This window comes from Onychostoma macrolepis, chromosome 09 (genome assembly GCF_012432095.1).
Source record: "Onychostoma macrolepis isolate SWU-2019 chromosome 09, ASM1243209v1, whole genome shotgun sequence".
Taxonomy (NCBI): Eukaryota; Metazoa; Chordata; class Actinopteri; order Cypriniformes; family Cyprinidae; genus Onychostoma; species Onychostoma macrolepis.
This window is the reverse complement of record NC_081163.1, coordinates 7,792,401-7,816,379: the sequence shown is the minus strand read 5'-3', so window position 1 is coordinate 7,816,379 and position 23,979 is coordinate 7,792,401. Positions and strand designations below refer to the sequence as shown.

The window sequence follows — 23,979 nt, the reverse complement described above, 5'->3', positions numbered from 1 at the left end:
GATGAATGTACATGAAAAGACTAAGGACTATGGGGGGAAAACACATTAAATTTAATAATCAAATTACACAACACTGAACTGGTTTTAATAAAATTCATCAAACAAATCTCCTGCACAAATAAATGAACTTAAAGAAAACATTACAGTAGAAACAACATAATTAAAAAAGCATCTGAAAATAAATATGAAGATGATTCATCAATTCACTAAACATTTAATAATGACTGATAACGATTTGTGAAAAGTAATATACAGTATAAATTCATGAAGAAATCATTTAAATATATTATTTTATTGAAAATGTAGTATCTTTATGTACAGACTCTCATACATTTATACTATGGACGATGAAATTCCACAGCCAAATAAAGAATTATCAGTGAATGGAAACTGTTTTCTCTTGATCTCTAAAAATAATGTACCAAATATCGTACCTAGTTCTCTTAGTGCGTCCTTCAGCTCATAAAATACAACTAGTATTGCAACCTTTTAGGTAAACATTAAATACACTATGGAGAATATCAATATTTAATGATCTGTACATTATTGCATCATCAGAGAGCTGCAGATGACTACAGTCTCGTGACAAATAAGGATATCACAGAGAGATGAAAGGCCCATGGTTGTCCTATTACACAAAAGAGAGTTTGTTTCGTGATGAAAACAGGTTGAATCTACTTTTATGACAAAAAGAGGAACCTGAACACATGTGGAGAAGAGAAATGCTGTGTTTCCTGTTAAAAGGGAAAGAGTGGGCGCCACTGAAGTACTGGTGATTGAGCTTATTGACTACACGATACAAGACAGCAACACAGGCCAAAAACTGCATCACAGGCTCCCTGACAACATCAAGCCGTTGACTGAACACGTACTGTCCTACGGTAAGATTTGGGATCGTTTCTGACAGCGCCTCAAGACATGTGCTTGTCTGGAGTTGATTGGTTGGTTGGTTGAGTTGAAAAGGAAGACCATGATAATTCAAGTCTTTCAGGAAGCAGTTCAACACTTTTTTCTTGTTTATTTTTAGTGTTTCAAATGCACAAGCCCTCACAAAGACGACATCCTTCCTGGGTTTTGTGACGATGAGGACAGTTGAGGATAAAGTTTTAATAAATACACCATTGTTTCAAGCATACAGCCGTGGCATAGTTCGAGAAACGTCCGCTCCGATGTGGCCGCTCGCTCAGTAAGGCGCAAATAGGATGGACCCAGTGGTAGGTCGGATCGGTCCCGGAGCGGCGCGGAGAAAGGAGTGTGGAAGCGAGGCTGTCTGAAAGATGGAGGTGTTGGGGCGAGGGTGGAGGGAGATGGACGGGACTGTGGTGGGGCAGAAGGGTGTGGGGAGGAAAGCCGGTGAAATGGGCTTCACCAAGTCGTTCTGCAGGGCGAGTTTGGCCTGGAGGAAAGAGAAAAATCACTGAATCACTTTGGAGGAGGAGAAAGAACAGTGCCTATGTCAAAAACTAAATTAGGGCTGCACAATTAATCGACATGAAATTGATTTTATGGCCTAGTGCAAATAATAAACCACAAAAGCCTGAGATGTAATTAAATACTGAGACTGAGGGATTCTATTTTATAATATATATTTTAGATTTGTGCAAATAAAAATAATATTAGTTTAATACTTTACAAATAATGATTATTTTATTATTGTTGCTATAATAATAATAATTATTATTATTTATACATATATAGTATAAATAGTTTACTGATAATAATAATATAATTAGACAATATAATAATAATATTCGTCATAAATATAACTACAAAATACAATTATTTTTATTTACTATAATAACAAAAATTGCAATTATTAATAATATTATAACTATTATTTTAATAAATTGTATTTTAGTAATAGAAGTATAATAGTAAATATTTTAATACTTTACTGCTAATCATCATTATCATCATCATCATCATCATCATTAATAGTTCAATACTCAACAAATATGAATTATTGTTATTATTGATATTAGTGTTATAATTAACATTTTAATACTTCACAAAATATTTTTATTAATGTTTTTATAATTATTACTATTAATAATCATCATAATTTTACCAGGTTTAATATGTTGCTGATAGAAACAACAACAACAGCAATAATAATAATAATAATAATAATAATAATAATAATAATAATAATAATAATTACTGATAATAATATAATTAATCAATCATCATCATCATAATCATTATCATCATAAATATTATAACTATAAATACAATTATTTTTATTTACTATAAAATAATAATAATAACAATAAAACTGCAATTATTGATAACATTATTACTATTACTTTAATAAATAATATTTTAGTAATAGAAGTATAATAGTAAATTTTAATACTTTACTGTTATTAATCAATATTAATAGTTCAATACTCTACAAATATGAATTATTGTCATTATTGATATTAGTGTTATAATTGACATTTTAATACTTTTTATTAATTTTTATTAATGTTAATATAATTATTACTATTTATAATCATCATCATAATTGTACATGTTTTAATACTTTACTGACAACAAAAGTCTTTTCTAGTGCAAGCCTATGGATAATTTGGATAGTTTCAAATGGGATTTATATAAATAATTCACAAATACGGCAAACAGAGAACAGGGAACACTTAGAAGAAAAAAAAGAAAGAAAAGAAATTCATTCTGAAGCTTGTCTGAGCTAGCAACAGTAAACAAGGTAGGTGGAGCTTAGCGAAGGGCCAACTGTTTTACAACCAGTAAGTTGTTTCAAATATATTTTGCATATAATTTGAAAAATGACAAGCGAGCATTAAACCCTTGTGAAGCATTAGCATCCCAAAGAGGCATTTGTCAGCCTAGAAAGAGCACAACAAACTCCTCACAGCCCTGACACTTGAGATGCGAGTAACACTTGATGAAAGCGCTTGATTATAAAGAGCATAAATAATGCATTACTGCCAGAGAGCTGGAGCTCCGCTGCTGCTTGTTGTAAGGGCTGTATTTGGGTTTGGTGGGTTTGCCTGCCACTCTGTCCTTGTGCCGCCTACTGGAGATATGCTGTGAAAAAAAACACAATCCATTGTAACACAACTGTAACGCATTTGTGACCAAACTTAACACTGAACCGAATTTTCAAAGCCTAAACTGCATAACAGGAAGTACAGCTTGCAAATTTGGTAAGATCAAGCCACAGAATCACATTACTATTTATAGTGCTTTCATTATTCATCGCTGTACGCGTTACGTTTGTTGTCAACTGCATAAATAATGATCATGACAAATGCAACCAAAGACGCATGAAAACTGAAGTGAATACCTGCTTAAGCTGGATTTCTGAGTTGACGTGGACATCACAGATTTCACAATGAAACGTCTTGTTCTGTAAGCCTGAGCCTTTGTTCAGTTGTGTGGCCTGAACTTTGAGTTTGGACCCGGGTCTGGGGTACGCTTTAATGGGACCAGCTCCATTTCGCGCCTCCAGCATGGTTTTGTGCTTTGAACCTGATGAAATAGACAAAGTAGGATGTCTTCTCTGGCTTCACAGAAACACATCTGTTTATTCAATGCAAACCGTTAGGCTTTGGCTGTTAGAAGTGCATTTCTAACACTGGATATTTGAATTATGTCAGCCGAGAGCTTTCTTTTACTCGCTGACGTGCTTATTTTTTACAGCTTTTACAAGGTTGTGGAATGGAAAGGTACATAGTGATTTTGTTGTGGGTATAATATCAATATTATGGTTTAATTTGCATTTTATTTGGCCACTGTGTTTACTAAAGACTCATTAGACTAATTAAGTGTTCCTCCTTTGCGAGTATGAGAATATTAAGAGATGCTAAGTCTCCAAAAGACAGTTCAGATGCAACAAAGGCAATCGTGTTGCTAAGTTTAATCCATATCCATGAATCAGTTCAAACTGTGTTTAAGTGAATCTGTTTAAAATTACACAACTGTTCAAACGTTTGGGGGGTCTGGGAGATTTCATTTTGGGGAAAAAATCTAATAAAATAAGAAATAATGCTTTTACTCTGCAATTTATCATTTATAATATTATAAAAGAATTCAAATGTATTACTTTTTAAATGAATGCTGTGCTTTTGAACTTTCTACGTATCAAAGAATACTGAAATTATAGTTTTTAAAAAAAATAAATATTAAGCAGGAACTGTTTTGAAAATGGAAAATAATAATAAATGCTTCTTGAGCACCAAATTGGCATACTAAAATGATTACTAAAGAATCATGTGACACTGAAGACTGGAGTACTGATGCTGAAAATTCAACTTTTTAAAATATATTCAAATAGAAAACAGCTATTTTAAATTGCAATAAGATTTCATAATATTGCTGTTTTTCTGTATTTTTGGTCATATACATGCAGCGTTGGTGAGCAGAAGAGACTCTTTCAAAAACAATAAATATTGACCCCAAACTTTTGAACCGTAATGTATGTTTCAATTACAGACTTTTGCGTGACTGATTCAATGTTGTTCAGTGATTGCTGTTTATTAGTATCAGTAGTATTATTATCATGTATATAATTCTTCTTAAAGTTCACAGTGAAATAAATATTTATAACTAAATTGTTATTGTATTTTACGTGCCTATTGATGCTTGGTTAAAATACTAGTTCTTCTGATTGAAAAAAGGCTTTTAAATATGCAAATATCAAGACATATAGTGAATGTTGTCAAAAGCATGAAAAATAATAATAATATATTAATACTAGTCTCACTGCAGCCCACACCTCTGAACATATTCCTCCCAGTGTGTCTGGAGAATGTTTCTAAGGCAATTTCTTGCAGATTAAATATTTTAAACCTGAACATAACTAGAAGAAATGCATACCGACTACATAAATGTCCGTGACTTTTTAATATTTGATTAGTTTCCATGACTTTTCCAGTCTTAGAAATTGCCTTTTTAAAATTCCACAGTATCTCCAGGTTTTCCATGACCGTGGGAACCTCATCTACATTTTCCAGTTCTTCATACATTATCAATTATGAGCCTCACATCGCTACGCTGGGTTTGATTTATGTCTTAACTGTAAGTACATTTCCACACTCCCAAGCCTCGGAGGGTCACTCTATGAAACATTAATGATAAAGAAGAACGCATAACGCCGTGGGAAAGACATCGCAATGCAGAGGCAGATGTTGGCCACACCTGTGTTGTGTGCCTCCAGCTGTGAGAGGGAGTTGACAGCCACTTTGCACAGCGAACAGTACAGGAGCTTCTTGGCTTTCTCCTCCTCGGACTCCACGCTGGGCTCTGACGGGGCCACTGGCAGCGCTGCTGGTTTGGAGGTGTTCTTCAGGGCCGCCGCGTGTCCTGTTGGCTCAGTGGGTGGGCTGGCATGTGCGGGTGCCGTCTTGCAAGGGCTGGGCACTAATGCCACTGCGGGCGCAGCGGGAGCTGGCACAAAGGCTTGCGGGGAGGCAGGGACTTTGAGCGCAGCCAGCGGCTCTGTGCTTTTCTCTGGGAACATGAGAGAGAGAGAGAAAGAAACAAGGAAAGAGCAAATCTGACAGTTAGTGGTGAAGGGCTCAGCATGCTGTATTGTGCACTGGCACATTTTTCAACTCCTTCCTGTCTATTTTTTTTCCAGTATTGTGGGTTAGGGTTTGATATAAGGCCGTTTGCTGCAAGGAAAGCGCTCTAGTTTCTGTGTCAGATGACTTAGGTGAAGAAGCAAGAAGGGTGTGTATGTCAATAAAGAAATTTGAGGTACACATTTAAATCGAAAAGAAAATTGATTTTATGGCCTAGTGCGATTAATAAACCACAAAAGGCTGAGATGTAATGAAACATATAGTCTATGTGCATGTTCTTCCAAGGTTTTATGGATCTTTTTAATATGTATTAAAATACATATTAAAAATAGTCAATTATAAGCAGAAACTCAAATGTGTTACACCAGTTCACCAAAATAAAAGCTTGAAGGTTTAATTGGACTTGTGGGGATGCATATAATAATAATAATAATAATAATGTTATTTTAACACTTTTCAAATAAGAATAACTATTTTAAATATTTTTTAAAACACTTCTTAATGGATTGGAATCCATTTTTAATGGATTTTTAAATTATTTAAAAAAAAAAAAAAAAAAGCTTGAGGGTTTAATTAGACTTGAGTGAATGCATATAATGATAATGATAATAATAATAATAATAATAATAATAATTATTATTATTTATTATTTCAACACTTTTCAAATAAGAATATATTTTTAGTGCTGACAAATCGATTAAATTGCATCATAAAAGTCATAAAAGTCTGTATTTACATAATATGTGTGTTTGTTCTGTGTATGTATACATAAATACACACATACATGTACATATTTAATAAATATTTACATCAGATTTGACATTTACATTTACATTTACATTTACATTTATGCATTTAGCAGACGCTTTTATCCAAAGCGACTTACATTGCATTCAAGTTACAGTTTTTACATTTGATCAGCTCTTGCTTTCCCTGGGAATCGAACCCATGATCTTGGCGTTGCTAGCGCCATGCTCTACTAATTGAGCTACAGGAAAGAGCACTGCACTATTTGACAGCACTAATATTTTTAAAATATTTTGAGCTCTATACTTTTGAGATTTAATGGACTTGGAATAAGAAGCATATTAAAAATATAACATGTCTTTCTTCATTTCACCAAAATAAAAGCTTGAGGGTTTAAAAGCATGTTATAATAATAATAATAACAATAATAAATAATAATAATAATTATTATTATTATTATTACTAGTAGTAATAGTAGTAGTAGTATTAATTATTAATTATTTTATTTTACAAATCTTATTTTTTCTTACATTTTTAATTTTCTATTTATATATTTTTAACTCCTTCCTGTCTGTTTTTTTTTTTTTTTAAATCTATTTGTGTGTTTGGGTTTGATATAAGGCCCTTCGCTGTAGGCAAGCGCTCTAGTTTCTATGTCAGATGAGTTACACCGAGTCAGGCTCCTGCTCGGGTCCCGCGTGCTGTAATGTGATAGGACGTGACCCCTGGATCGCCCACCACCCTTACGCCCTTGTCATGGCGTTACATGCTGTGGGAGGCCCTAAAAGCACTTGATGTCGGATGCCTGCAACTCTCCACCCACTCTCTAACAGGCCTCTGAGGGAATACTCCACTGCTTTATATGAATGTCACTCTCTGCTCGTGCTTTTTTCCTCTCCCGGAGGACTCAAAGCAGCCAGAGCAGTCTAATGTTCCCCCGTACAGTGACATTACACCCGCTGACACTAACCTGAACCTCTAGGCTGAAACTGCTGCTCTTTTGCATTTTCTCTCTCTCTCTCCAAGTTTAAGTTTATTTTTAAAATCTTCCAAAGCGTGGTAGGTAGAAGTAGAGACGTATGCCTCTTTGTTCTTGTTCTCAATATTTTTGCGGTGAGTCATAAAGGACGTATTGTAGCCGAATAAGAAAATAGATCAGAGATAAAGTACAACAATTTGGAAAACTTTTCAAAACTAAAAGAAATACAGGCTCTGTTTCAAAACCCTGTAAGCTTTCTCAATGCCTACATAGGCAGCTGCTTTCTATGCCAGTTTAGAAGACCCAAGATAGGCAGCAACGCTTCATGAAAAAATCTAAAGCACACAGAGACAGCAGCGCACACACAAACACACACACACACACACACACACACATATATATATATATATATATATATATATATATATATATATATATATATATATATATATATATATATATATATATATATATATATATATATATATATATATATATATATATACATACACATATACATATATATACATACATATACATATATATATATATATACATATATATATGTATGTATGTATATATATGTATGTATGTATGTATGTATATGTGACCCTGACCACAAAACCAGTCATAGGTTGCACGATGTACTTGTAGCAATAGCCAACAATACATTGTATGGGTCAAAATGATAGATTTTTCTTTTATGCCAAAAAAGTAAAGATCATGTTCCATGATGATATTTTGTAAATTTACTACCATAAATATATCAAAACTTATTTTTTTATTAGTAATATGCATTGCTAAGGACTTCATTTGGACAACAAGCAATTTTCTCAATATTTGTTTTTTTGTTTACACCCTCAGATTCCAGATTTTCAAATAGTTGTATCTTGGCCAAATATTTTACTATCTCAACAAACCACACATTAATGGAAAGCTTATTTATTCAGCTTTCAGACAAACTGGTTTTGTGGTCCAGGGTCACATATTGGGTAAAACAGTCCATTTTTAATTAAATTAAACTGTAATCAATAGTTTTTAGGTATTAAATTTAATTGACTAGAACTGAATTACAGCAATATTTATAGGTCATTCCAGTAGCTGAAATGATTTGATTCCCAGGGAATGCATAAACATAAAACTATATAATATAATATAATATTCATATCTTGAATATAGCTTGTAATAAATTAATTTATATATGAATATAGCTTGTAATAAATTAAAATTTCTTATGCTTACCAAGACTACATTTATTTACAGTAAATAAATACAGTAAAAACTGTAAAATTGGGAAATACGCAACTATTTTCTAATATATTTTTAATTTTCATTTTATTCTGTGATGGCAAAGCTGAATTTTCAGAAGCTATTATCAGTGTCACATGATCATTCAAAAACAATGTTCCAATATGCTCAAAAAACATTTTAAAATATTTTTTTGCTGCTTAATATTTTTGTGGAAACGGTAACACAATTTTACAGGATTCTACACTCTAAAAAACGCTGGGTTAAATACAACCCACACTGGGTAAAATATGGACAAACCCAGCGATTGAGTTGTTTTTGACACAGGGTTAAACAACCCAATCGCTGGGTTTGTCCATATTTAACCCAGCATTTTTAGAGTGTATGATGAAAAGAAAACTCAAAAGATCAGCACTGAAAGTTTTATATCAATGTCTTTACTGTCACTTTTGATCAATTCAAATTGGTAGCATATAATTCCGACTTAGAATTTAGCTAAGAGGAGCTTTGGATCAAGAATGTGCCAATAATGCCTTTAAAATACAGCATACATAGGCAGCTCCCTAGGTTTTGGAACAGAGCCAAAGTGATAACAATTGCCACTTCTTGTTTGGACGCAGATCAAGCAGTGACCGCTATGTTGAAATGACCTTGCTCTATCCTTTCTGAGAAAATCAGTGAGTGCGGAACATTTCTTGGATCTTAAAAAAACAAAAAAAGGCAGAGCAATTACCGTGTGCACATAATCCAACACACCGAGTTCTGAAACATTACATAAAGCGGGCTCTTATGTAAAGCACTGGAGCTAGCAATTTTAATGATTTAGTGCTTGAAGTTTTCCCATGTAAACTAAATCTGACTGCATTGCACGTTGCCAGGGTTCGGGGAAAGACGGCAACAGCAGCCTCCTTCCTTAGTCTCGGGCCGAGCTCAACGCCGCGCTAATACGACGGCGTGACAGCGAGGACCCATAAGCCATCTGTGAATCAGGCTGACATTCATTTGGCCTGATTTGTGCAAAGACACTGCATATCAATGAGGACCACCACTGCCTAACAAATGAGGCGCACCCAAATCTGTCTCTGGCTAGAGAACGAGTGAATTCGGAAAGTATGCACTGGCTCGGATTTGCACCCCGTAGGGCATGTGTCTTGGTACATCCCGGTCTTGATTCTTAATCAGACACAAGGGCCTGAAATTGAGTGGGTCACAGCGTGAAGCAAAGATCAGATGATTATGTTCTTTGAAATGGAACACAAATCTAATTCAGTCAAATCAAAGACCAGGGAGAAAGAAAAAAAAGAAAATAACAGCATCCCAGCACGCATCCGACCGCCTGTTCCAATTCTGTATGCGCTATCAATAATTAAACATTTAAAAGCAACACAAAAACAGACAAAAAGATCATGTGCGGGAAACTCAATATGCAGGTAATGATGAAACAAGCAAACAGAGCTGCGGGAAAAGTGATCTGTTGTTAGCATGATAAAGCATATGGCTGATTACAGCCGCAGCAGGGCTGCACCTACCTCGCACACAAGCACGTTTTTGAGCTTGACGGATGCCCCCGGTCATCCTAAATGGGCTTTTACGAGGAAAAATACGACTACATACAGTAAACACAAACACAAGCACATAGATGGAGCGAAAACAGGGGTCAGGGTTAGAGCGGCGGGAAGAAAAGCATGGGAGTAAACACACACGGAGAGGGTTGGAGTGGAGAAAGAGGACGGGACAGGTGATGTGGAGCAAGAACAAAAGGAGCTATTAACCTGGTTGGTCAGAGCAGCTGGCAGTGACTGCAGTGCAGGAGGAAGTGGTGGTGGTGTTGGTGGTGGTGATTGTCTTAGCGCCGCTGTCCTGGGCGGCTGCACTTTTCTGCTTATTTTTCGTGGACTCCTGTGCTTTGAGCTTCTTGGCATGTTTACTGCCTTTGTAGTGCGCCTCGGCTTGGCTCTACAAAGGAGAACAAATGAACCATCCAATCAGGCTCATTTCTCACACTAGCATCTACCATCATGGACTGCAATCACACACACATACATATCTCAAACGTGCTTTCAATAGCAGGCACTGTTCCAATCAAGGTAACGATGAGATTGAGATGAACAAATTTTCCAGAGCCTAAGAAATAGAGCCGGACAATGTTTGTTTGGAAGGAATTGATTGTCAATGGAGAAAACTAAATGGGCGTCGATAGCTGGCACTCATCGAGGCCGTTAATGGAGAGTTTACTCATATCTTTAGTTCAACTTCTAAGTGAAGATTTAAAGGGAAACTGACTACTTCACACTTAAAAATAGTGAGATGGAGTGGGAGAGAGAGCGAGAGCGAGAGAGAGAGTGCTTATGAGGGATTAGGATCCTTTGAATATCTGACTGCTAAGAATTAGGAGCTCAATTTCTCATTTTTATGACATCAAAAGTGACAAAATCCCAAAAGACCTGCAGATGGATTTTCTCGCCAAACGCTGATATTCTGTCACGTTCACTAACTGCAAGTTTAAGGGATTTCTGACAGTGCCGGGAGAGCCAGACAGCACTGCTCATGGATGTTTTTACTGCAGATTATTCAAAGTTTGGGGTATTCTAGGTGTTTAAATAGCAATTACAGGAATCTCACTGTTTTGCATTAATTATTGTCCTTCAGTAATGAGATATAAACATTTAAAGCAATAGGATTTTCATTATAAATCACAGAAGAAAGTTATCAGGTAAGGCCGATCATACTGACATACACTGTTTTCAGAACAATAATGAATATTTGTAAAAACAAAATTACTTAATTTAACATTTTAAATTAATAATAGTAATAATTTCAAATATATATATATATATATATATATATATATATATGTGTGTGTGTGTGTGTGTGTGTGTGTGTGTGTATATATATATATATATATATATATATACACATACATATATATATACACACATATACACACACACGTATGTACATGTGTTTATGTATGTGTATATGTATATACTGTGTGTGTGTGTGTATATATATATATATATATATATATATGTGTGTGTGTGTACATGTTTTTATGTATGTGTAAATGTATATATACACAGTATGTATATGTATGTGTGTGTGTGCGTGCGTGCGTGTATATATGTATATACACACATACATACATATATATATATATATATATATATATATATATATATATATATATATATATATATATTAATTAAATATATATTTATATATTAACATTAAAATGATTCAGAAATAAATACAATATAATATTTATTTATTAATTATGGTTTTTAAATAAGCAAATACAATGTATTTATAGGCGCCGTCAGTCAATTCAAATGCTGTCAGTCGGAACACACCTTTATTGAACCTGTATTTGGGGGACTTGGATTTAATTAAGTTCAATGATTTCAGAACAGTATTGGATGTGCCTCTATTGAAATAAACATATTAACTTTACTAGTTAATACATATATACATTTGATCAATACAAACACACAAACAGACAGACAAAAAAGAATATCTCTAACAAAGCATGCGGCTAACAGCATGTCGCAAAGGTGCTGTGATTAAAGAGGGGTCAAAGTTCTTTTCTTTCTCTTTTCTGTTGTAAAGACAAAATGGCTGCAGTTCACTTGTGATCTTGTGAATGTGTGTCGAACCATCTGAGCCAGAGCTGGAAAAACATGAAATATGATAAGATAGAAGAGAGAGAGAGACAGACCAAGCGAAAATTAGGTGCGTAATGTCCGTCGCACCAACAGCACAGATTGCTTGTTCAAGTGACAGGCATGAGAGTCATAATGACACACGGGACGCTGCTGCAGACAGTGACAGGAGAGAATGATGTGACGACCCGGGGCGTTTTGTCTTTGCACCGTGCAAATGTTAGCAGCTCCTGTGACCTGGATTAAGTGCACTTGACATTTATAAATTGACTTTCTCCCAAGCTAAGTGTGCGTCCATTTTAATATTTATAAAAACATCCACACTCTGACTGTAATTTCAGTCTTTAACATTAAGTGTCTTCCAGCTTAGTTCTAGCAATCACAGGGGCCTCATTCATGGAACACGAGTAGCACGAATTTCTCTGTAAATTGTTTTAAACTAAGAATAGATTTACCAACCTGTTTATGTTTCATGAACATTAAAGTAAAAGTTACACCAGAAATGAAAATTCTGTCATAATTTGCTCACCCTCACGTCGTTCCAAACCTGTAAAAAAATTATATTCTGAAGAATGTTGGGGTCCAAACATAATTGGAAATAAAACACACAGGCATTTTTCAAAATATCTTTTTTTGCGTTCCACCGAGAAAAAAGAAAAGAAAAGTCACAAATGAATGTAAAATTCCAGTTGTTAAAAGTTTGGAACTGACACTTGGAAATCATCTCCATTGATTTGAAAAGACAAACAAATCTGGAATTGGAATCAAATTTGACAAAAAAAAAAAAAAATTCGAACCGACTTTCCATTCAAAAGTTTGGGGTTTGTTTGTCTGTTATTTTTAATAATTAAGTTTTTGAAGGAAGTCTCTTATGCTCAACAAGTCTGGATTTATTTAAGCAAAAAAGCTAAAACATTAATATTGTGTAATACTATTAAAATATTATATGTATTTTTAAAATGTAATTTATTCCTCTGATGGTAAAGCTGATTTTGGTGTTCAAGAATAATTTCTTATTATCATCAATGTTGAATATAGTTGTTCTGCTTAATATTTATGTGGAAACCATAATACATTTAGAAATACAAATAGAAATCTTTTGTGATGCATTTACTCATCATTATAAATGTATAAATTTAAATATAAATTTAAAATCATTACAAATGTATTTACTGTCACTTTTAATCTATTTAATCCATCCTTGCCGAATATGTGTTATAATAATTTAATATGCTACTACTTTTGAATGGAAGTGTACACAGAGATGATCACAATTAATCAACATTTTATGCATTAATGTTTTGCCAGAAAACTTCATTCTGCTTGTTTGGTATGAAATTTATCTTCTTACACAGAAATTCATTCTGTTCGTGTTTCATGAACAAGGCCCAATGAGCGTATATGACATCCTCAGTGAATAGTCAGACACATACACTCTTTATTAATAGCTATGTTGCAAAAATGTCTTTGCAACAAGAGCAGGACACGAACGAGCAAACAAAAAAGGCTTGCATATGCAATAAGCATCAGTAAGCCTTTCTGCTGATATTTGCAAATAGGAGCTGCCAGCAATATCAGTGCATTACCCTACAGCTGTCTGTGTATCCTCCCATTCAGCGCTCATGTACTGTACAAGAAACCTGTCAAAGACATACACACCTACATATTGTAACAGCTTGTTGTATGAAAGTACACAGTTGATCTTGTATCTTTTAGGGAGCCTATTTTCTCATGCATACATGCTTTGTCTTTGTGGTTTGCACAGGCTGGCTGATGCAATAAACAGACCGGCCTCAGATGGGGCATCACTGTCAGAAATGTATTTGCTTTTCTATTTCTCATAGGTTTTTTTTTTTGTGTTATGCTCTGATCCCACTTCAGTATGTCTCATAAAAGTGTCTCGTATACTTTTTCGTATGTTAAAATACAGGACAGACTAGTGTGTAGAAATGCCTATAAGAAAGCCATCTGAAACACTTCAAACAAAGCTTCATTTGTAGTAGGACTACTGTTTTTCCAAACAACTGCAGATGGGTGTATAGTCCGGTTTTCTGAAATGGTTTGCTTTTAAACATATATGTGCTTGTAGTTGTGCATGCAACAAATTTAGTCTTGCGCTGACAATTTCAAATGATTCAGCCAATTATGCAACACAAGCATTATTAGTGCCAACTGCTGTTGTTTTTCCGAGGCCACAGGTCCTTGCCACAAAACCTCTGCTCACAAACTCACTCAATGCATGAAGTCATACAGTAATTATGACATACTCTTTCCCTTCACTTCAGCCTTTAAAATAATTTTTAGCACAATAACAACCTTAATTTGATGAAAAAAAAACATGCCAAAAGTCTGATTATTAGCCAATTTCCACTCTTCAGTTCTTTATCTCAGAGCGCAGATAAAAGTGCTTTTGTCTAGCTTATAATATGCATTTTCATTAAAAACAACAACAACTTACAGCTCAATACATCAGAAGACTTTTAGCAGAACATGCCTTTATCTGAACCCCCACTGGTAATCCATCTTCCAAATAACTACTTTTTAAAAGACTAAAGAATTAGCTGTGTTTTCTAAGTAGGGACGGGAATTACAAGTACTTGAATAACTCTGATTTCAATTCCTTAACGAATCCATTATTGATTCGTTTAGTCATGTTAAAGAAACAGAAGAGAATGGTCAAAGCAATGCAAATACATTTAAATATAAATGTATGCAGACTCTAGAGAAAATGTCAATAGCATTTTAAGCATTTTACCCTAGTACCAGTATCAGTGGAACTGATCCTCAATTCTCAATCTTATACAAAGTTCACAAGAATTTCTGCAGATCTCAATGCAGTGAAACATTCCTATTTCCAGCTTTTTTCTTATCTCCTCACATGTAAGCTCTGCACACACCTAGTATTAAGATCTGTCTCTGTGATCCAATCACGAGCAGTCATCTGAGAAATATCGCTGTGTACAACTGTTAGAATGGTTTCAAATTGAGGTTTTGAAGGTGGAAAAAACCTATAATCTGGCAGGCATTCTGAGGGCTTAGACAAGATATAATACAACTAGTGCTGGGCAACGATTAATCAAGATTAATTGTGATTAATCACATCCAAATTAAAAGTTTTTTGTTTATATAATGTGTGTGTACTGTGTATATTTATTATGTATATAAGACACACACATACAGTGTATATTTTGAAAAAAATTAAATGTATATATTTATATAATATATAAATATATTTAAAGCTGCAGTCCGTAACTTTTTTTGGTTAAAAATGATTTGAAATCAATATTTGAGAAAGTACATAACCAGCCAGTGTTCAAAACTATTGCCTCACTTTAGCCCGAGTCACAACGGTTATTTTATAATAATGTTTTCTAATTTGAGTGGTACGAGTAGGTTTCCGCGGGGAATTCGAGCATGGCACTGTATCATTACGTCTCGTCTGTAAACAAAGAAGTTGTCCCAGCTAGTAGGCTATGGCATGTGAGGGTCCTGCAGGTGGAGCATCGTTTATAGCCTTTTCTCACAGCAGCTGGAATAATTAAATGTATCATTTTGATGGCGGATCGTAATCCAGAAAGGATTATGTGTTTATGAAACACGTGAATGAAATTAAAGTATATTCCAGTTTTAAATGTGCTTCTGATTACAGATAGGCTGGGATTACACAAGATTTGTATTTTAAAGAAAACCAGTTCGAAGGGAGCATAGTTTGCTTTTTGGGTTAAAAGAATTTCTTAAGAAATTCGAATGGCATGACAATTAGATTAGACTGTACAGAAATTGAAATCTACACACTAATACACACTATGCTCATTGTCAAGCAATGCTGATGTTGTTAACATTAATCATTTGAGAATAAAGTATAACAATAATAATAATTTGCACGGTTTGATGTGATATGAGCTAATCGATCGTTAGATTTAATTACCATTGGTAGCGGGATTTATGGCAATGCTTTATGGCAAGCAGACTTGTTACTTGTTCAGATGGCAATATACGGTGAAAACTCTTATTTGGGTCATACATTCCAAGGCGCAGGCAACATCTCTAAAAACTCCCAAAACAATTACTTACACTACTGTTCAAAAGCCCCCTATGCTCACCAAAGCTGAATTAATTTAATAAAAACACAGCAAAAACCAAAATGTTGTGCAGATTATTATAATATAAGATATAAAATAATTTAAAATGCAATTTATTTCTGTGATGGCAAAGCTACATTTTCAGCAGTCTTCAGTGTCACATAATCCTTCAGAAATCGTTCATATAATACAAATTTGAAATACAAATAAATATACAGGTTACAGTGCAAAGACCAAGTCTGTTTAAATTTAGCAATGTCCACCATCTTAATACCAGGTGTAAACAGGAAATTTGAGACTAGGATCTCCTTATGCTGCTGGGTAATGTTAGTCAAGCAACGACACAGCGGTTCAACAGAGACACGTGTTGCGGGGGTGTGGCGGCTGTAATGACACAGCATGTATAAGAGACCATAAAGCTTTAATGAGATGTGCTGGTTATCTGCCATATTGGCATGTTCTCACATAAGGGCTGTAGGTCTCTGGAGGGAAGCCACCACTTCACCAAATGTCACATCACAGCAGGACATACACCTTCAGATCAGGTAACTTCAAATGAAATGGCCGGGGCTTCTCTGTTACGCTGAGCGCAAATGGAGATAAAACAGCTCATTTACAGGAGATAAGGGAAACCTAAGCGTACGCCAGCCATTATTCTCATTTCTTTAATGCAGTCTTCAAAAGAACACACAACCTTCAAAACACACACCTTGCAAAGGTGAAAAAACTCAGACAATATAATGTAACTGAAAAAAGACAAAGCTGCCAGGAAACAAAAGGTTTCAGTATAAACAGTTTCTGTGTAATTGTAAAAGGCAGTAGAGTGAAAAGCTGAATATTCAGCATCAATTTTCCCACATTCACAGAGTTTATTCAGGCCACATCTGCAAGAATTTATTTTAACAGCTAAACAGAGGGCCAAGATTTCTGAGTTAAAATATGAAATAAAAACACCATATCAAACCAAAACCAATTTATAGAATTGTCAGCTGCCTGCAGGCCCTGCCTGAAGTGTAATTACGGCATTAAAAAAAGTTGCATTCTACAGAAAATGGGAGCATGTTTAGTTCGTGGAAAGCATATAAAATAAAATGCTGAACACATTAATGGTAAGGTCATTTATAAGAGGCATTTCAGAGGCTGGAGTTGAACTATAAACTTGCACGGGGTCAGTAAATTGCGTGGCGGGTATGAACAGTTAAAGACCGTAATTATACGCCTGGCAAAGTTTTAAAACATAATGGACATAAATGGCATTTAAGGTTTGGCTTTTACACACATTGATCTGAGCCATTAATTAGTGCTAATCTATAGTGACTTGGGGAACATGTAATGTGTGCGAGTGTGTCCATTTGTACACATTAGCCCAACAGCAGTGGCGACGCTCACCAGCAAGTCACATTTGTGCTGCCTGATGATGTGGAGTTAAAATACTTAGTGTGACAGCAGCTACACAACCATTTAAAAGTCTCTCATGCTCACCAAGGATACAGTAGAAACAGTAAAATTGTGAAATATTATTACAATTTCAAATAACAGTTTTCTATTTTAATATATTTTAAAATCTAATTTATTCCTGTGTTGCAAAGCTGAATTTTCAGCATCCATGACTCCAGTCTTCAGTGTCACATGGACCTTCAGAATCATTCTAATATGCTGATATGGTGCTCAAGAAACATTTCTTATTATAATTAATATTGAAAACAGTGGTGCAGCTTAATATTTTTTGTGAAAACCATGATATATTTTAATTTCAGGATTTTTTTCGATGAATAGAAAGCTTGGATGCAATGATTTTACACTTAAATAATTAAACAAAACATTGGCACCAAACATTTGGCAACCACCTAGAACATTCTAGCAACTACAAAGCAACAACCTGGCAACTGCCTAGAATACCCTAGAAATGACAAAGAAACAATCTAGCAACTACTCAGAGGTTTTGCACAAGCACGCACTATGCACATTTGATAAAAAAAATAAATTAAAAAAAGTTACATGTAATCAAATTAGTTTACATAAGTAGATTACATAAGTTATTTGCAGAAATAATAGAAATAGCAGAAATGCTTTTTTTTAATATGCATAATATAGCAACATACTAATATGCTAAATTATATAAAGAACTACATAAATATGATTTTATTTAAAAATATATATATATATATACCAGACTGTTTTTAAGGTCCAAATGAATCACTCTGAATATCATTGTTATTTTACACCACTATGGGAATATTTCACAGAACAAGCGGGGAGGAATATCACACCCTATTTATTTATCTGTTTATGGTGCATTTTCAGTGGAAATGCCCATTAGACACTTCACAGCTGCACACTTGGACTCATTATAGAAACAAAAGCACTGAGTGGAACTACTGCTTCCCTCAAAACTCCATTAGAGCTTGGCCGAGGATGTGCTCAACCTTTGGTTACACAATGTTTTCCCCCTCTGGCAACAGGATTGGATGACACAGTGAGTCCAGAGCGTGCACTAAATATGGGATTAAATTACATCGCAGGACTGTGGCAAAATGAAGAGGCGTTTGAGCTTTAATAAAACCAAGGATAAAGTTTGTAGCTTCTGAGGGCGATGGCTAATCTACACGAGCAAGCTGTGAGACCGATACGAGCCATTTTGCCTGTGTATAACGTGTGCAAATCTCTGTTCCCCTGGAACATATAATGGTAACAGCACAGCGCTCGACAAACACGGCATCTTCAGGCCCGCGGAGAACGAAGGTAAACACGGGACGCAGGCTGATTCGTCTTGACACGCCAACCAGAGCATCACTTCCACTTAAGCAAGATGTGCTTTGGACTGGGCCTGCAGATGAGCATCTCCAGGGAGCACGGAGAGCAGGAGAGACAGCTCTATCGGTGGAGATCACAACGTGGCAACACATGCACTCAGAATTAGCATCAAAGAGCTCGGCAGTCTGGGGAACATCCGTTGACACTTCTGTTCGCCCCACGCTAGCACAGATACGCCGCTTAATCTTTAAAGCGTTGTTCAAATGGGAGATTGCAAGAGGAAACTGTTTTAAATTATCCCAAGAAGGACAGTCATTTCACTTTCTGCTTTATTGTGCTTGTTTGGAGTGAGAGAGAGCGAGAGAGGGGAAGACGATAACAGGAAGCTGAGATAAGTTAATCTCTAACAGTCGCTTCAATTCAGGAGCACGTTGGCTGTGTTGGAAAACATTGGTTTCAAACTCGATAGCAATCAAGCAATTATGCACCGCAGGAGGGAACAACAGGCCGGCTGGAACACCCAGCAGCCGCCCAACTGAGACAACAGGACCATGTCTGCCTTTGCTCAGAAGTCCAAAGGGGTTCCCCCGGTTCCTGTGCTGCATTCCTGCCTGTTTGTCACGATAAAGATGAAAAAGACCTGGAGGAGACAAAACAGATGCACAATGGTGCTCCTGCGTCTGTTTTCCACTCGGAGAGAAACCTTTTCTCAATTACCGCTCGCAGTGGGAGCCCTCTGTCAGCTAGGGCTTATTGCCACCCTGTGCCATTCATCTTAAATTAAATGGCTTAATCAATGCCAAGACAGAGTGGAACAACATGGCAGTACAGTAAGTAATTACCCCTCTCCCATAGAGAAGAACACAGCACAAGCCTCTGCCAGCGAACTCTGTGCAGAACCCCACACCTGTATGAGCACTCGTAAACACAACGGTACTGTTTAGTGCAACCGCTGGGATTTTACTGCTCTGCCAGTGAGTAAACAAGGCCACATTTTATTTGGCACATTATGCATGAAAATCGACAAAAAGTTAGAAAAATCATAAACAGCAGCTGAGTGATGTTTAAACTGATGTTAGTTGGACTATACACACACACACACACACACACACACACACACACACACACACACACACACACATACATACATATACATTATTCATAAATACAGTGGTGGCCAAAATAATTAGAACAATAGTATTTTCACCAGCTAAAAATGGTGTTAAGTCAGTTATTTCTATCTTTTTCTGTAGTGCGTCAGTAGGAAATATCAGTTTATATTTACAAACATTCATTTTGCCATTAATTGTAATAATCCAGTGAGATTTTTGTTTGCACAAGGAGTCTGACAACAGCCAGTGCTCCACGCAGAGATCTGATCTGATCATCATGTCTGTCTGGAATGACATGAAGAAACAGAACAAACTGAGACAGACTAAATCTAGAAGAACTGTGGCAACGTCTCCAAGATGCTTCAAGAAGCCTACCTGCAAAGCTACAATACTGTTAAAAGTTTTAGTCACTTGTGTTAAAAGATTGTAAAATGAGGATGCTAAATTAAATCAACATTTGGTGTGAACATCCTGTGCATTAAAGCAGCTTTTGCCCTAGGTGCACTTGCGCATAGTTTTTCAGGGAGCTTTGCAGGTAGGTTTCTTGAAGCATCTTGAAGAAGAGATGTTGCCACAGTTCTTCTGGATTTAGTCTGTCTCAGTTTGTTCTGTTTCTTCATGTCATTCCAGACAGACTGATGATGATCAGATCAGATCTCTGCGTGGAGCACTGGCTGTAGTCAGACTTCTTGTGCAAAAAATAAAATAAAAATCTCACTGGATTATTACAATTATTGGCAAAATGAATGTTTGTAAATGTAACCTGATATTTCCCACAGACACACTACAGCAAAAGATAGAAATAATTGACTTGAAAACATTTTTAAGCTGGTGAAAATATTAGTGTTGTAATCATTTTGGCCACCACTGTATGTGTGTATGTTTGTACACACTGATACACACACACACACACACACACACACACACACACACACACACTTCTCTCTGTCTCGCTCTCAACCAGTATAAATAAATAAATAAATAAAGTGGTTTTAGAGTGAATTGTGAGTCATTTTGATGATTCATCAAAAAGAATTTCTTCAAAAGAGTCCTCCATTGAAAAAATCATTCACGAAACAGACTTCAATGTTGCTGTAATGTGTAACCAGCAATGGCAAGGCAAATTAAAGATGTGTTGCCATCTTTTGATGTCTTCTTTTTCTCACAGCCTTTCACCTTAATATTCAATTTAAACTGCAAGCTCACAACCAGGGTTTTGACAAATTCAGAACGAAGAGAATTCACTTGCTTTTTAAATTTATGAGATAAACTGAAAATATCACAACCCACAGGAAGTGGAACCGGAATAACATTCAACAAATCTTCTAGGCTCAATTGTTTTCAAATCTTTAAAACAAGGCTTTGTCAAGCAATCATTCGAGTTTAATGAATTGCTTTGAATTTCAACTGATCAATTAATTTCCTTGCATTCAAATTTGAATTGCATTCTATTTCGGAACTGACTTAGAATTTAAAAGGCATTCTCAATTCAATTTCAAATGGTACAATCCTGTTCACAACTGAATTGACCATTTATTTTGTATTTTGCCATGTTTTTTGAATTGCTGTGTGTATTATGGACTCAATGACTTAGGGTGCAATCAACATAGGTAAAGGAAGAGAATGAGAGAGCACTGAAAACAAAATGGCTGAGAAGTGTTCGTTAAAAGCTGGCTGAGGAAACTGGCAGCATCACATCTGCTAAAATCACCATACATTAGCGCACTTACCTTGTTTTGTATGATTAATGAAGAGCGTTGCCACTTGCACCCTAAACGGCTGTACTGGGGCTAGTTTTAATCAGCCATCAGCGTGCAGAGCGAAACACAGCACTATAACAGCCACTTTTACACAGGCAGAACTGGAATGGGCTAAGATCACTTCTCTTTCCATATTTAAGAGAAAAGGGTACACTGGAAGGAGATGCGGCACATGCACAAACCAAAGACAAACATTTACACGTTCTCATATAAACACACACGAATAAGCAGAGAAAAGTTAGTTTTTTTGTACTCACATCTGAATTAAAGCGGAGCTGACAGATGTTGCAAGAAATAACTTGCTTTTTCTTGGGAGGAATGGAGACTCCAAATGTGTGGTTGATTACTGCTTTCTGGACGGGGTCCATCTGGAAGATAAAGAGCAGAGGAACACTTGAGGGTGCTTTCACACTAGAGATTCTGGCGTGGACCAGAGTGTTTGTTTTCAGAGTTTGAATCGTTTGGCTGATGTGAAAGGGGTTTTCTGAAGTGAGTATGCACTAAAAACAGTTCAGTTCACAATGGGTATAATATGTCTCATTTGAGGATGTGAACTGCTATTAATGATGTTAATTTAGCATCTTTTCATGCTTATTGTCACACTTAATTGTATAAAGCATTTCTCATAACCTGACATGTCATTTGGGGTTTGAAATAAATGCCATATTCATAAAAGATGCAATAAATTGATGAAAAGTAACAGTAAATATATTTATAATGTTACAAAAAAATTGGTTTTCAAATAAATGCTGTTCTTTTCAAATTTCTATTCAAAGAATCCTGTAAAACACGTATCACAGTTTCCACAAAACTATGAAACGGCACAGCTGTTTTCAACATAGATAATAATAATAAATGTTTCTTGAGCAGCAAATCATCATATTAGAATAATTTCTGACGAATCATGTGACACTGAAGACTGAATAATTACTGATTAAAATTCATAGAGGAATAAATTACATTTTAAAACATTAAAATAGACAATAGCTATGTTAAATTGTAATAATATTTTGCAATGCTATTGTTTTTACTGTATTTTTAATCAAATAAATGCAGCCTTGGTGAGCATAATAATGTATGTTACATGTATATGGTTTGGGTTAAAGCCTGTTTCAATATACCCGTGCTACTTATGACTGGTTTTGTGGTCCAGGGTCACACATGTACTATTTAGGTACTAACATGTACCTTTAAGGTACCAATATGCACTGTTTTGGGGTAAATAAGGTAGGTAAACAATTCATGATTTACTAGAATAAGACTACTGAGTAATATAGGAGCAAATGACAGCATAAACCAACCAACCAACCAAAAAGTGTGACAGAGATTTGTATCATAAAATTTGCAGAAAATATTCCTCCTTGCAAAAGATTCTAATTTGGAGTCCAAGTCAACTGACTAGTCGGAGTAGAGTCAGAATTAATTTTGCAAACTAGCTTTGAGATTCCATCTGCTCAACAGCTGCTTCTATTGCAATATATCGTCATGATGCAAAGCTTGGTGGTAAATTCAAAGTGACAAAAACATGAATAAAACAGTAAAGCTGGCATCTTCTTGTCTCGACTCATCACAGCTGCTGGTAGTACTCACAATGCAGTCGCATTGACGAACGCACCAATAAGCATAACTGGTGAAGTATGAAATCAGCATTAGAAAAGAGAGTTAGTGAGATGTGAATCAGAAACAGGCAGAGTGTCCCCTGCATTAGTCAGTCTCCACGACCCTGAACGCTAGGTGGAAATGAGAGCAATAAGGATCCAAAGCTGCAGGCAAGACAGCTGTTTAATGGTGAGAATCAATGGCAGCCTTGCTGGTCTCCTGGGTTGTACCTGATAGAAATGGACACTCTGATAACTGAACCAAGGAGGATGAAGACAGGAAAGCAAATGTGATCTCTGCCACATCAGAACAGGAGAGCATCCAAGCAACCTCTGTGGACTTGATCACTTGCAGCTTCTGAAGTTCTGCCAGCTAGTTATCCTTCATTCAAGCAAATAAAATGAAATTCAAGCAAACAAAAGCCTTTTATAAACCTTTACAAATATGCCCTCATTTTCTCCAATTAAATTCTGAATGCTCGTAATGTGACAGC

General features: G+C 35.6%; 1 protein-coding gene across 2 annotated transcripts in view; it reads right to left on the bottom strand.

Annotated features, from left to right (window-relative positions):
* Window positions 1–276: 276 nt before the first annotated feature.
* The window catches only part of znf385b (zinc finger protein 385B), a 139,128-nt gene continuing 115,425 nt past the window's right edge, over window positions 277–23,979 (bottom strand). For both annotated transcript variants that reach the window (XM_058786169.1, XM_058786168.1), the window contains 6 exons: window positions 22,145–22,255; window positions 10,293–10,476; window positions 5,161–5,472; window positions 3,308–3,492; window positions 2,947–3,048; window positions 277–1,396 (listed from right to left, as the gene is read on the bottom strand). In XM_058786169.1, coding sequence (XP_058642152.1) covers window positions 1,184–1,396; window positions 2,947–3,048; window positions 3,308–3,492; window positions 5,161–5,472; window positions 10,293–10,476; window positions 22,145–22,255 — 1,107 coding nt within the window. In that variant the 3' untranslated portion in view covers window positions 277–1,183. The remainder of the gene's footprint in view (window positions 1,397–2,946; window positions 3,049–3,307; window positions 3,493–5,160; window positions 5,473–10,292; window positions 10,477–22,144; window positions 22,256–23,979) is intronic.